We start from the raw sequence: 14482 nt of genomic DNA on the forward strand, positions 1-14482 counted from the left end.
CGAATGTTTTTGCACGATTCCGTACTGTCGTTTCACTTGGACATGTTTAATATGTCGGCAACAGAAATTTTTTTTGTAATAAATAAATATTATCAATAGAAATATTATTAATTTGATTTAGACAAGAGTAGGTACTATTAGAAATCTAGATTTTGTAGCAAAAACTTTAGGTAAGAGGATTATCAGAAATCTAGATTTTGTATAAAAATACTTTAAGCAGTCGTAAGTTTTTCCGGATGGAATTGCATTTGAACACATAATATGGTTCACCAAAAAAGTTTGTCGCAATGTTTTAAATGCATATGATTAGCTCGTAAATATAATATTAGGACGCTTACCGGGTGGGAAAGAAACTCTAAGAACCATTACAAAATTATTGATGACATTGAATAGATATCTACATATTATCTGTACGAAAAAATAGGTTAAGTTAAAGTAGCGTAGTCTTGAGAGGTCTATAAGATATTGTTAAGCACAAACAAACATTGATGTTCATACTGAAATTAAGTGAGAATAAATTGAAACTGAAATAAAATTGACTGTTTATTGATAGACCCTTCTCTGAAAGACCCTTAGCTGACTGTGTACCAAGAATTATTTTAATACTAAACCCTAGCGCATAAAATAAATAAAATTGTTTATTACAGACTAAAATAATACCTATTTTATTCCGAAAGAATACAAAATTATTAAAAAATTAATCTATCGAAATGATCCATGATGTACCTATCTGATATTAATAGAACAGGCGTCTTGCGAATAGGTTTTTCTAACCATCTGATATCTTAAAATTTATAACCAGTATTATGTACAGTACCGAACAAAATTACAACAACTTCGGCGTAATTATTAACGCACGGCGTATTAATTAACGAAGAGTATGGATTTCTTTAATCGTTATTGTTTTAAATATAAATAATCTTAACAAAACCGATGCTCTTCGTTAATTAATATAGAAATTGCTAAAGAAATTGATCTTCAAAGAATTACTCTTAGTTAATTAATACAGAAAATGCCAAAGAAATTGATCTTCAACAAATTATTATAGTCAAGTTGTTATAATTTTGTACGGTACTGTATTTATTCTATTATGCAATGTCATGTCAAGACATTATTGTTGTTATTATTATTATTAACATTATTTTGAAAATTGATATCCAGGAAGATAGTACCGTGATGCCGTAATAACCTTGTCGATCGGAAGGTGGTCCCTGCCACGGGGCGCAGAGGGTAAAGGTACATCGATGTACACCGACACATCCATTTTGAACGTGCTGTATACATCGTCCGATAAGTAATCTAATCCGGTGCTCCTGCTCCTCCTGATCCGCATTCTCTACCCCCTTCAAGATTCGATACAGATGTATTGACTTGCGAAAAGCTTTCGTACACCTCGATGCGAAAGCTCGGTGGGGGATCAATACTGACGTGAATGAAAAAAAAATCGTGGCTACATTCGACGAACAGACCTGGATGAAAATCAACGAACAGAATACTTTTCAATTGTTTACCAATCGGTTTCGTTCACCCGCGAGAATAGTTGGAATTGCATAGTAATTTTTTAAATTCGTTTACTTTCGTATAAATCAAATAATTGTGGACTGTACTACGGTGTTGCTGGTATATATTTGTTTACGTAGAACGCGAATGTAGACGACATTATAGGAGAATCAATATTAGATAATGTTACGCCAGTTTGTAGCGGTGCGTGAATAAAATGGTAAATAATATTAGTACAGGTTCTTTAAGCAAAAGTAATGTGTCTAATAATAATATTTTAAGTGGCTAACTAGTAAATTGTAATAGATAAATACTACTTCAGTTCAGTTCTGCAATGTGTAATATTCATTAGAGGAATATAAACAACGGTCTGTGTACGTCTCACCTATTTATCACAAAAGCATAATTCACTGTAATTCTTTTTGAAATATTTTCTGTAATCAATATTATATCAATATCAATTGAGAATAAAAACAGAAAAATATTCTATTTCAAACGAATACAAAACTATTTCAAAATCATTCAATCGACTAAATCTTGATGTATATTTTTGATATATATTTGATAAACAAATGATATTTATTTCAGTCGTAAACGGCCATTACTTTATGAAATATTTAATGTTTAGTGTCGAGGAGCCTTCGAACACTCGTCGAGTATTTATTGTAACACGTAGACTGCCACAGTGAAAAAGGTCACACGTAGTCAGACACACTTTATTTCCTTTTTCTAAGTCACAAGTCGTTAAAAATATATACGTTCTCGTTATAAAGGGTGTGGGTATTGTTTTCAATTATACTGCGATATCAATTTTACGCAATAATTTTCTAAAGGTATTTAAATCACCCAGCCTCTTTGCAATGTACACGTCACCCATAATGGTACCTAACCCCTATTGGTTGACGTGGTAGTCAAAGTGATAACGAGCCTACAAACCCGATTCTACCACAGCCTGGTGTCTCAACACTTATTTAATTCCATAATCTATAATAAAAACGTTACTATTATTATTAACTTCACCAACAATAACCCTTCATCCCCCTATCCCCACCCCTAAATCCTAAACGTCTCCAACAAAACACTCCCCCCACTGGAATCCATTAAAAACCATTAGAACCAAAAAAAAGAGAGAAGAGAGAAAAAAATGGACCACCTGGAAAATCGCTACACGGGAAGGGGATAAAAACGAAACACAATTTAAGCGGTAGGAAAAGCCACCTCAGAAGTGCACGCGTGAGCGCCGTTATCGTGCAGTAGTCAACGTGAATGCGCAACCTAACACGGTCATCCACGGATATATGTAGAAAGGATCGTCTATCCTCTCTCGTGTCCCTACTCCTCCTCTTCCACCCTCCCGTCGTGTCGTTCCGAGGTGTTCCGTGCCAAAAAGGGGGATGACAGATCCGCCGTGTTCACCCTCTGGCGTGTCCATGGTAACGGCGCGGTTGGTAACGCCCCGACGAAACCGCGGAGCCAACCGTTGCGACGACGAGCGTCGCGACGCCGGCCAATACCGACGGGACTCGAGGCTCGTGTATCCGGCGCCGAGGTTATACTCTCCTTCTTGGCCAGTTAGAGCGGGTGGAGGGTGGAGATGATCGCGAGTGAAGCGACGGGAGGAAGGGGTGGTTGAATATCGCCTTGAATATCGCGCACCGATACTCCCTGAACGTCACCGAACGACGCCTGGCCCGGTCACTTTTGCCCCGTGGACGACCGTCTCGCTTCTGCTTGCACTTCCGGTCGGGCTTAATTGAACGCGGCTTCTTGGTGGAAAAAGTACATTTCACGGTGACAGATCATAGGTGACTGTGGATGGAGGATTTTATCGGTCGCAATACATCCGTTGGAGTCCGATTCAGTTTGTGCAATCGTTGATGTTTCGTGGAAAACGGTACTTAGTGGACTTTTGGTGGAACATGTCTGGTGAACATGTATGGAGGAAGTTGGTAGTTAAGATTCCTTCGTTGGAATGTATTTGAATCGATCCGTGTGTTGTTGTTTCGAGGAAAACTGGTATTTGTTAGTGGAGCTTCTGGTGGACTGTTTGGTGAACATGATCGGAGATGGTTGTTGGTTGAGAGTGTTTTGTTAGAGTTCGATCTCGTTGAGATTTCGTGGAGAACGCTGGTTTCGAGTGGACTTCCGACGGTGGACTGAATATTTTGTGGATGTTGTAGATGGTATTTGTCAGTTAAGGTTCTTTTTGAATGGAACTTGCTTGCTGTTTCGTTGAAAGTTTGTGCAAGTCGCGATATCCGACTGGATTTATGACGATAGATCGGACCTTTGTTGAACACGTCAAAGGAAGCTTGTTGCCTGGGATATCTCCTCCAGAATTTATTTCATAAATAGTATAATTGAATATATATGAAGACTAACGACGTATGATTACGCAGAATGTGATCGTCTTGAACTATTCTTTGTGCTTGGTGAACATGGTGCGAGGAATTCTGTATCGGAAGTAGCATTGAAAAAGTCTAACTTTCTGAGAATACAACTTTGGAGATATATTCTCTCCTGAATTGTTGTAACTGTTCCGTACACAGTTTACGAATAAAAAATTTGTTACTACATTTGGAACTGGGTAGAGGAAACTTTCAGTAAGTGTTAGTTCGAAGTCAATTAACATAGCTTCTTGAAAAACGAGTTAACTCAACACTTACACTCCTTTCTATTGAAATATGTTTCCAGTGATATACATTACACGACATTCGTCTTCGTAGCAACACTAATCTAATCCTAACTGAATCTCACCAGTGATTAATGACCGAAGAATTATTCATTCTACAAACCATCCAAGACTACGAGACCTTAATTCATAATTAGAACTTCCTGAATGTTCCTTAAATACCCTGTACACACTAAACGAACTGTTATCCGTCAATTTACGTCAATAATTCATGACACTAGTGAAACATTAACCATAAATAGCATTTTTCTAAACAAAAAACTAATAAACCACATCTTCACAAGAGAAGAAGTATTCGAAACTAAGGAACTTCTTTGATCACATAAATCCTGTGGTGTAAATCTTCAAGAAGATTCCTCTCACCTGAAGAATCAGTGATCTAATCAGAACATCGACGTCTTCCGTTGAGAATGTAACGAGTTCGGTGCGTCTCGGGCCACAGTTCAAGAATATCTGTCGAAAATGCAGTCGACCTGTCAGCAACAGCAGGCCCAGCCAGGTCAGAACGGCACGTCGGCGAACAGAACGTCGTTCCTGATCGAGGACATTCTTAATCGGGGCACAGTGCCGCCGCATTCCCACCATCAGCTTCACCATCAACATCTGACGTCCAGCCACGGGATTCAGCATGAACATTACCAGCAATTCGCAAGTCTGTTGCCCGGTTATCCGACGGCCCCGCCAACAGCGGCCTTCTTCTTGGGCCCACTTTTTGGTAACACCGCGATGGGGGTCGGAGTTGTGCCGGGGGTCAGTGAACTTGCGGCCTTGAAGCACTGCCGTCGACGAAAAGCACGAACGGTGAGCGAAAGATTCCTCTAAAAACCTGTATTCTTTTGTTTTCGTTCTTTTGTAATTGGATGGAAACGGGGTCTAAGGCCCATTTAGCAGATTTTTGGAAAAAGAGAATTTTAACACTAGAACTACCAGCACTGAATGTATACGAAATTAAATTGTATAATATAGTAATATATTCAATATGTATAGTATAATTGAACGTAATATAGTATAAGATAAAATGTGTAGTAAATTAGATGCCAATGTAAATTTCGCTTAAAACACTGTCTGTTTATGTTTTTCAGTCTGTTTTTGTTTATGCTTTAAGTATTTCAGCTCGGGGTTGATGATGGCGTCGGAACGGTTGAGAGTATTTTATTTTGTAAGATTTTGGTTGTGAATGATTATAATTAATAATATAAAACAATAGAAATGATGAGAATTTGGAAGGTAATATTAACGACCCATTGGAAGGGATGATAATATATCGTCTTCTCGAATTTTGTTTGTGTGTGACACTCAAAAGGATGCTACAGACAATTAATATTTTGTGAAACAATCGTAGTGGTGTGAGAAAAGATGAAAATACTCTGGCATCGATATTTGATTCATAATTTATGTAAATTGGGATCAAATTGATAAGCAATATTTTGTAAAATAATGTTAATGCCATTGAAACAAAATGAATTATATTAACAAGGTAGAAGAAATTTGAATTATATTAATTATTTTTTTAATTATATAAGAAAAATTATATTTAAATTCAAAATTATAGAACTGTAATCTGATTAGGTACAACCGAGGAGGGGGTGATTCTACATGGAAATTTGATTCCATATTTTCTCATGTAAAATCACCCCCTCTCCGATTGTGTAATCAATACTAGGATACCCTGTATAAATACTGTTTGGGGGATGTTAAAGTTCCATAGATAACATGTACGTTTATCTAAAAGAATGAAAGTGGTCCAAAATATGTCATTTTTATTAGAATCAAGTGTCCTAATACTTATGAATCATAACATAAAACAATATAATATGCAATACAATGAAGAACAAAACTTTCGTCAGATACAACGAGTTTTCTATTTTCTTTTGAACCCAATAAGATACTTAAAGGAGGAACGAAGTTTCTACTTTTGTTTTTGTCTTTATGAACATTCTTCTGAAATGCGATTTTACATAAAAATCCGCAGTCTACTTATGATCATTGTACCTTGAAGACAGTAATTGTTCACCAAATTAATTAACATTTTATTTCTCCGTTAAAGTGATAAAGACACTACCCACGAATTATTACGAACATTCCGGACAATCCAATGTGTCTGCCATTGAAACCGACATAAGTGGATGGGGTGGCTCTATTCAGAGGCTCTGTGTTTCTTGCCTCTTATTTAGGTATTCAGCGATCAACAATTAGCGGGTTTGGAGGCGAGATTCGAGGTGCAGAGGTACCTAAGCACGCCCGAAAGGGTCGAGCTTGCGGCGGCTCTTCACCTCTCGGAGACCCAAGTGAAAACGTGGTTCCAGAACCGGCGGATGAAGCACAAGAAACAATTGAGGAAATTGAGCACAAGCGCGGGTAGCAACAGCAATCAGAATTCCAATCAGCCGTGCACCGGCCAATCCGTTTCCGTCACGTCGCCCGCCGGTGAGTAAAATATTTTGTTCTTCCATTTTTTTTCTTTGTTTAATCCTCCCCACAGCTGACCGTAAACGACGACGCGACACGTCGATGGCGGGTCATTCTTGACCCGTATCTGTATTTTCCTTATACATATTTCAAAAACAGCTGTTAGATATCGAACGTGATCTAATTATATATTATACTGTACAGAGAAACGGAATGTGTGGAAAAAATAAGGCAAAAGATCCAGTGAATGAACACTTAAGAGATTTTGTAACTATTAAAGTCGAATTTTAAATGATAGTAATATTAATAAATATTTGGCAAATGATAATTAGAGTTTTTAATATCTACACTTTTTTAGAACGTATAGGTTTCGATTCGAAAAAGTAGAAAAATGTATGTAGTTAAATTCGGAAGAAAAAAAATAGAGATTTCATCAGTGAATGAATAATATTAGGTAAATGCACATTTCTAGTCAATGGCGTGGAAATGGCTTGAATATAAAACAAGGAATTGAAAAGAAATCAATATTTAGTCATTTGCTTATTTTAATAACTTGATGTTTATTAAAACTCGACTCTAACCTTAAAAAATCATGATGTAGACTAAACTTCGTTCCTAATCACCTATAACACTGCGTGTCATAACCACAAAAACCACCCTAAAATTTTCAATTCTTATGTATTGTGGTTAAAATATAAACGAACCACCTTTTTTCTAAAAAATATAATCTATCCGTTTCTGGAGAAATATTATTTCTTAACATGATTTTGGTTCGCTTTAATTTTAACCACAATACATAAGAATAGAAAATTTTAAGGGTGGTTTTATAGTTACGCCACGGAGTCTATGCAACGTAAAAAAGAAATAAAAATCTGTACCGATCTGACTTTACTTAAATACTACAAAGAAAAAAAAACAACGGAAGGCAATAATCATGACAGTAACAATTTTCTGCAATCGAGGAAGAGATTTCGATGCCAGATGGGTAGATGCGAATCCTCCAGGTTATACGCGATCAGAGACGCGAAACACGCGGCTGTGATTTTCGAGGAAGCCGATAGTTGATAAAACGGAAGTTAGCCTCCTATTATAAACTTGATGACGCTTAAAATTTTCACGCGTTGCCTCGGTAATTCAAGCGTTTAATTGCGATTGCAGAACCTATGCAATTTCGTATCCGCCGCGTCACAATGCGTAATTACCGCTAAACACGTGTATCGACTTTTCGATAAACAGCACCCACGCGCGCGCGCGCGCCCCACTGTTTCGCGTCAATTAGCTCGGATTAACAGCACGATCTGTCCTGCATAATCAATTATCCATAAATCATATTTTGTAATTCTGACAGTGAGACAGGAAACAGATGAAAATTTTTATATTAGGCTTGTGCGTGGAAAATATTCCCCCTTTTTGGTTTTTAAATTCTTCGTTCCTGCAGTATAAATAGGCGGAGAATTTTATGCATTTGTAGCACATATCAATGTATAAAATGTAGTATGTCAATGAGATTAACAGAAATTTGTGAAATGTTTTTCATTAGGTTTCATTTAATGAAAAATAATTCTTTCATTAGGTGTCTATTTAGCGACAAATAATTTTTTTTTTAATCTGGGTTTTTGTATCATAGAAAGATTTGTGTAAATGATACACCAGGCTTGAGATAATAGAGTGAATTTGTAGTGATTAAAATGTGTTTGGTGTAACCTGAATTATGACAGTAGCCAGTTAAAGTCTTCCATATGTTTTACTTACAATTATAGGTGACTTTCAAAATTATTGGAATACAGTATATTATATAGGATGTCATGTAACTGATTGCACAACCGAGTGGGGCTGATTCTATGTGAAAAAATAACTCGAGAACATTGAATAAAATTTTGTCATTTGACACTTCGTTTTTGAGAAAGTCGACTTTAACCCTTTTAGTACCTCTGAGCTGATATATCGGCTTTCCATTTTAATATAATTTAAACACATGAATGACACTTTATTTTTACGAAAATAAATGCAATAGTGGAAAACTTATTGGATAGGAATAATAAAACAAAAAAAAAGTGAAAATATCTTCACTTTTAAGAGAAACATGTTAATTTTAATAAATACCTCAAAGATCGTGTATTGCTCAAGGTATTTTTGGACGGTACTCGGAGAACTCATAAGGTACTATGTAGGTATAAGAGTTGAAGATTCACCTGCAACGCGTGTAATTCTTGCTAGCAATAAGTAGAAATGGAATGCAATGAACAGACGCGTTAGCCAATAAGTCCCATTCAAGTGCTCATTTATCCAGCAGGTTTCAAAGTCGATTTCCTCGAAAACAAACTCTCAAATAAAAAAACGTTATTCTATATTTTCGACTTATTTTTCCTAAAGATTAACTTACACAAACTATTCCCAAAACATTCGTCTCTTAATATGCTACGATAACAAAATTTTCTACAAACAATGATCAACAAAGCTTACGACAGAAAAAATCAAGTACATCCTTCTTGGAATATCCTGTATATTATTATATACTATATCCTGTGATATTAGTCTGAACTTCCTTGGACAATTTTCAAAAACGAAATTACTTACGCAGAGCGTCGCTGAAAAATTCGCCGCTCGACGATTTTCCCACTTCCGGCGGTTTCGATCGTGGCACCGGATGCACGAAAGTAATAATCGCGAAAAGTCGATCGCGGCTTGTGTATCGCAATTAAATCGTTATTAGTATAAACTTCGTAATTGTGATTATCAATTTGCATTGGAGCGCGCGCGGCCGAGGCCATCGTCGGAATTTCGGTGTACGTCAAATAGTTCCACGGTTATCAAGCTAATGGACCATATAATGCAACCAAAATTCGGCTGACAATAAATTACGCAACTTTAGTTAACTAACCAGACCGTAACCGAGCCCGCCAGGGACTAGAATGATTAACTGCCGTTGCCTGGATAATGATCGCTTTTTGCCGTACGATATCCGGCGATTCGTATCCGGATTAAAACGGCGTTATCCCTGATAAATGGCGTCAACGACCTTGAATCCGTATAATTAGTTTCATCGTCGTCTCGCGATCTTTATTAGTACGGGACAGTTAACTGTAAAAGAAATGTCACAACGACAGAGTATGACACTTACTTTATCATTGTGATAAGTTCAAGAAATGATTCTGTTTGTAGTTGATAGGAATATGTGGCCACGGATGTTGCATAGTACTTAAGGTAGCTCATGCGTTTTGGGTTGTATGTCGTGAATTTAATTTCAATGATTAATATTTTAAATTAATTAAAAATATTGACGTGGAAAAAGAATTTATAAATAAGTGGAAAAAAGCAAACATTTTTTTCCTTATTGTACTCGTATTAGATGTAGGCGATATTTGAGTAACAAGACAGTCGCAATGTTGATTTTTCGATTTACAATGCAGCTACAAATCATTGTTTCGACATACTGAAAGTGTTAATCATAAGTAAAATTGGCGTTCGGAGGATTAATCGACCATTAAATTTTTGGCAGAGCTTTTGAATGAAAATTTTATGGAATATCGCTTGATCCCATCAGCCGTCGCTGCCAGGTTACGACAGATTTCCACGATAAATATTAACAACGTGATTCCCTTATCATTCTTTCTAAAATGTGACATTTTCTAATATAGAAGGACTTATTCGCGTCCAAAAATTGAGTTCTTGGAGGATATGTTAACATTTTATTCTCGATCAATTTTGAATGACATTCTTGCCAGAATGATACGAAAAAATCGTTACGTTATATTATTCCATTATTTGATTATACTATGGTATTATTTATTTTATTTCATGATACCTGATGTATCATTTGTTTATATATTTATTCAAAGTATTGTATGGAACAATGGTACTTTTACAAAACATAATCCAAATTACATTTCCTTGTCTTACACTTATGACAGGATAATAAGTTAAATAAGCTGCCACATAAAATGTTCACCTTTTTATTTATTCTAACAATTGCTAATTTGTAAACGTTTTATAATTGAACAAACTTTGAAGTTCGATTCCGTCATATATAAATTTCCATTCGTTAAAGTTCAATTAATACATTTGTAATAAATTTGCAGTTTTATATGTTAATCCATAAAAATTTTAATTTGCAGAATCATTCCCGGTCTAGTAATAATAAAATGTGTTTCTGCCAATTAAAATTATTTTCTTTTTCCATTTATAACTTGTATGCAAAGAATGATAAATGTGAAATATTTTCTGAGACACTCTAATAACCGTTACAGACGAAATTCCATAAGACGAGACATTTAATGCCATCGTCAGAATCAATTCCGAGCGGCTCCACGTAATGGCGGAAAGTGTTCGTTAGTAGACTTTGTTACAAGTACTGCAATACTATTGCATTAACGTATCAATAACAGTGTCGAAGGCGAGGGTAACGCTGTCGTGTAAATAGAGCACGGCTGTAGCAGTAATTGGTGATAACTGCGACGCTTTATACACGTACACACAGGTGTACATTATAAAATGGCGCGGGATTATAGGCGCAGCGAACTAAATGACGCACGATCTGCGAGCAATTGAATCCGCTTTCTCGCGTGAGCCAACAAAATCATTCTCTTTTGTAATGCAAACACACAGACACATATTCTGAAGCCATAAAATGTGTATTTTTTAAATACACTATAACGAAACGACGTTACGAATGAAACTAAATAAAAAATTTCATCTGTAATATTGGAGGTTTGCAGTGTCTTATTGGCTGTATACACTTTGTTCTTTCTTTCTATGTTTGAGTAGTAATTTCATTATTTCAAACTACAGAGTAATTTGAAGTAGTATAATCGACGGTGATAATAAATTGTGGCACTAGCGAATTCGTAAAAGAAAACTTTTTTATGGACTCGGTGCAATTAGAGTTCTTGGGCAGTGGACAGACTTCAGTATTTCAATAATTTTTCAGATCTGGTGCAGAATAGAAATTAATTTAAAATGGGGATATATTGTACATCCCTGGGTCATATGTATACACAGTACCAGTCAAAAGTATGGGACCAGAGGTCATAATTGATGGAACAGTAACTGATTCTTATATTATGATATAATAAAAGTTACAGAATCACCACAGTTTTATCATATTACATTTCTATATATCTTTGTAGAATAATATTTTTCTCTTTTCTTAATTATCAGACCTGATCCCATACTTTTGAGATGATTTGAAACAACTTTTTCCTCAGCTACAATGTTGCCCGAGGCTTTGTTAACGAGATATTAACAAAAAACCCCGACCGCGGTAGCATTCGCTACGCGCTGTGATTGGTAGCCAACGCTACCGCGGGAACTCAGCCAGTAGACTCGCGCTGTGATTGGTCGAGGTTTTTTTTCGTAATATCTCGTTAACGAAGCCTGGGACAACATTTTCGCTAAGGAATAAAGTTGTTTCAAATCATCCCAGGAACCCCTAATTTCCGAGAGTCGAAGCTATTTTGGGACACCCTGTATATCACCATAAGCATCCTAACCTCTAAAACAAGTCCAGAACATAATCTGCCCCTGAAACGTTTCTCGATAAGTTAAAGTAGACACCGAGTGAAAGCAGTGTCGAGTAAAATACTACAAGGAACGAGACTCGTCGAACGAAAGAGGTTAAACTTTCAGTCGACCACCACCGTAAATGATCGTCGGCCAAGACGCGGGGAGGACACGATCTCAAGTAATTCCCGGAGCCGCGGCGCATCTGCTCGTAACCTTCGCCAAGTTCCTCGGTCTCGGTAGCCAAGATGGCTTCGTTCGGGTAGGAAGGGCTAACGAAGTTAGCAGACATCTCCTTGGCAGCCGGGAAGAAAGAGGGAGGGGGTGGACTTGTAAGGGGTAGAAAGCACGCAGAAGATGAGACCGCCTCGTCGTCTAGAGACTCGAACGGATACCGCCTAAGGAACCCCCCAGCAGCGGAGTTACGGCACCCACCCCCTCTGTCTTGCGTCCTCCACCCTTTCTATCTCCTTCGCTCGTCCCGTTCTTCGACGTCTTACCTACGACCGTCTCGCGTCCCCCACCCCCTCCATCTTACCACTTGTCTTCTCGATTCTCGGTCTTCGAGAAAATTGGTCAATTATCGGCTAAGTGCTCGGCCAGACCTACATTCTCGATTCCTAGCCACCAAGACCTCTCCCGCCCCCCCTTCTGTCGAGGACCTTATACTTGTATATCGGCATATATCCGACCCAATTCAATTAAACGATCTTCAATCCGCTTGTGGACAGTATTCTGAATGGTTTCCTACCTCTTTTCTGTGATTGGCCGGAGTAATGGGTTTTGCGTGGTAATGTATAAGGAGAAATTGTAATTACGCGGGCAGTTGAATAGGTTTGGGGAAGACAAAATGGCCGATTTGTGGTTCAGGCTTATGATTCGCGTGCTGGATGTTTCCAGTGATTTTGTCGCTTGAAGTACCTATGTAGGTTTTGTTGCTAGAATTTTGATGGAAATTTGTTTATGTGGGTTCATTTGGTTTTATGCGGGCAAAATGGTTTGTTTATTTAACAATTTAACGGTTCATGGGTATACTCGTTAAAAATTTTTAACATAATTTGAGTTCCGTAAATTGATCTATAAAACTCTGAATTTACATGAAGATTACAGTCTTCTAATAGCTAATAATTACCTTGTTTTTAAATCAAAAGGCCAGAAAAGCGTTTCTGTCAACTTCTTTAATTTTAATATCGACGGCAAGGTTATTTTACTTTCCACAAACTTCTAAAATAAGATTCAATTTAGAGCTTCCCGCTCCACTTTCGGACCCATTAAAATTCTGCCAATTATTTATAGTTACTGTGTAAAATACGGACTGTAAATTCTACCGAATCCTGTGGTAAAATTTTGCCCGTGCCGCGCCATGTTTACGCTGTTTAATATCATTAAACTAGAGTCCAATGTCGCCCTGACATCGAAATTTCAAATCACGTGTTGCATCGTTTTACAAGATCAAGTGTGTAACTTCAACTTATATTTATCCGTATACTTGAGGTTGTTCTAGTGTTAATCCTAAACCGTCCCCCATTTCCCCAACTCAATTTGTCCCTCAGTGTCAATTTGCCACAGTGGTAAAAAATGAATATAACGAAAAGATAAACAGTTAAATTTGCAAGCTCTTTAAAAAAAAAGTCACAGAGCCTCAGCTGAATCTACTTTAACATCATTTCTTAGGAGAAAAATGTGTCAAATTGGCATAAGGGACGGAGAGGGCTGAACAAACATAAAATCAAATTACTTCGAATCTTCGATAGAAGTTAATGTAATTGTGTTCGAATTGTTTTACAGAAAGACCCGTGGATTTCTCGCTAACCGGTGGCCGGGAGTCACGAGCGAGCAGTGACGCTCCAGTCGACTCCGACTCCGACGAGATCGACGTACTGGGCGACGAGACACCGTCGCCGACGCGGACGAGCAACATGCACGTCTCGAGACGTGTTGGTTCGCCGACGAGTTTCCATCAGATGTCGCACTCCCATCCAGTTACCTTACCCCATCAGTCGCAACACGGACAAACGATTCAACGTCAACACCGCTGAAATAACGTGGACACAGTGTACGATCTTGGAAAAGAAAAAGAACAGCCTGATCGAACGATAAAGAAACTTGAATAAACACGAAGAATTTTGAAGCAAATGGAAGATCGTAGAAGAAGTAAATTCTAACGAGAACGAAAGTCCAAGTGACGTAATGGGGGTTGAAGATTTGAGCTTCCAGTCACGGACTTTGGGGAATTAATTGGAAAATGATAATTAATGTAGTATTCTCCGTCCTAAAGATGGATGATTTAGTGACGAGTGATCTCGTTACAGAAGATTCTTTGTGCAATTAGAAGATTGTATATTCTTCGTGTGAATATGACACGTATATTCCATTTAGGAA

General features: G+C 37.4%; 1 protein-coding gene across 1 annotated transcript; it reads left to right on the forward strand.

Moving 5' to 3' along the window:
- Positions 1–4654: 4654 nt before the first annotated feature.
- LOC107188340 (brain-specific homeobox protein homolog) lies at positions 4655–14139 on the forward strand. Its single transcript, XM_015576616.1, has 3 exons — positions 4655–4993; positions 6367–6619; positions 13889–14139. Exons 1-3 carry the CDS (start codon positions 4655–4657, stop codon positions 14137–14139), a joined length of 843 nt encoding a protein of 280 aa, XP_015432102.1.
- The last annotated feature ends 343 nt before the right edge of the window (positions 14140–14482 follow it).

This window comes from Dufourea novaeangliae, unplaced genomic scaffold (assembly GCF_001272555.1).
Source record: "Dufourea novaeangliae isolate 0120121106 unplaced genomic scaffold, ASM127255v1 scaffold124, whole genome shotgun sequence".
Classification (NCBI taxonomy): domain Eukaryota; kingdom Metazoa; phylum Arthropoda; class Insecta; order Hymenoptera; family Halictidae; genus Dufourea; species Dufourea novaeangliae.

What these genes read in the sequence shown, in the direction of transcription:
- LOC107188340 (XM_015576616.1), top strand. Translation starts at nt 4,655, where the DNA reads ATGCAGTCGACCTGTCAGCAACAGCAGGCCCAGCCAGGTCAGAACGGC. An exon ending in GTCGACGAAAAGCACGAACG is followed by an intron (nt 4,994 to 6,366) that starts GTGAGCGAAAGA and finishes CCTCTTATTTAG; the next exon opens with GTATTCAGCGATCAACAATT. An exon ending in TTCCGTCACGTCGCCCGCCG is followed by an intron (nt 6,620 to 13,888) that starts GTGAGTAAAATA and finishes ATTGTTTTACAG; the next exon opens with AAAGACCCGTGGATTTCTCG.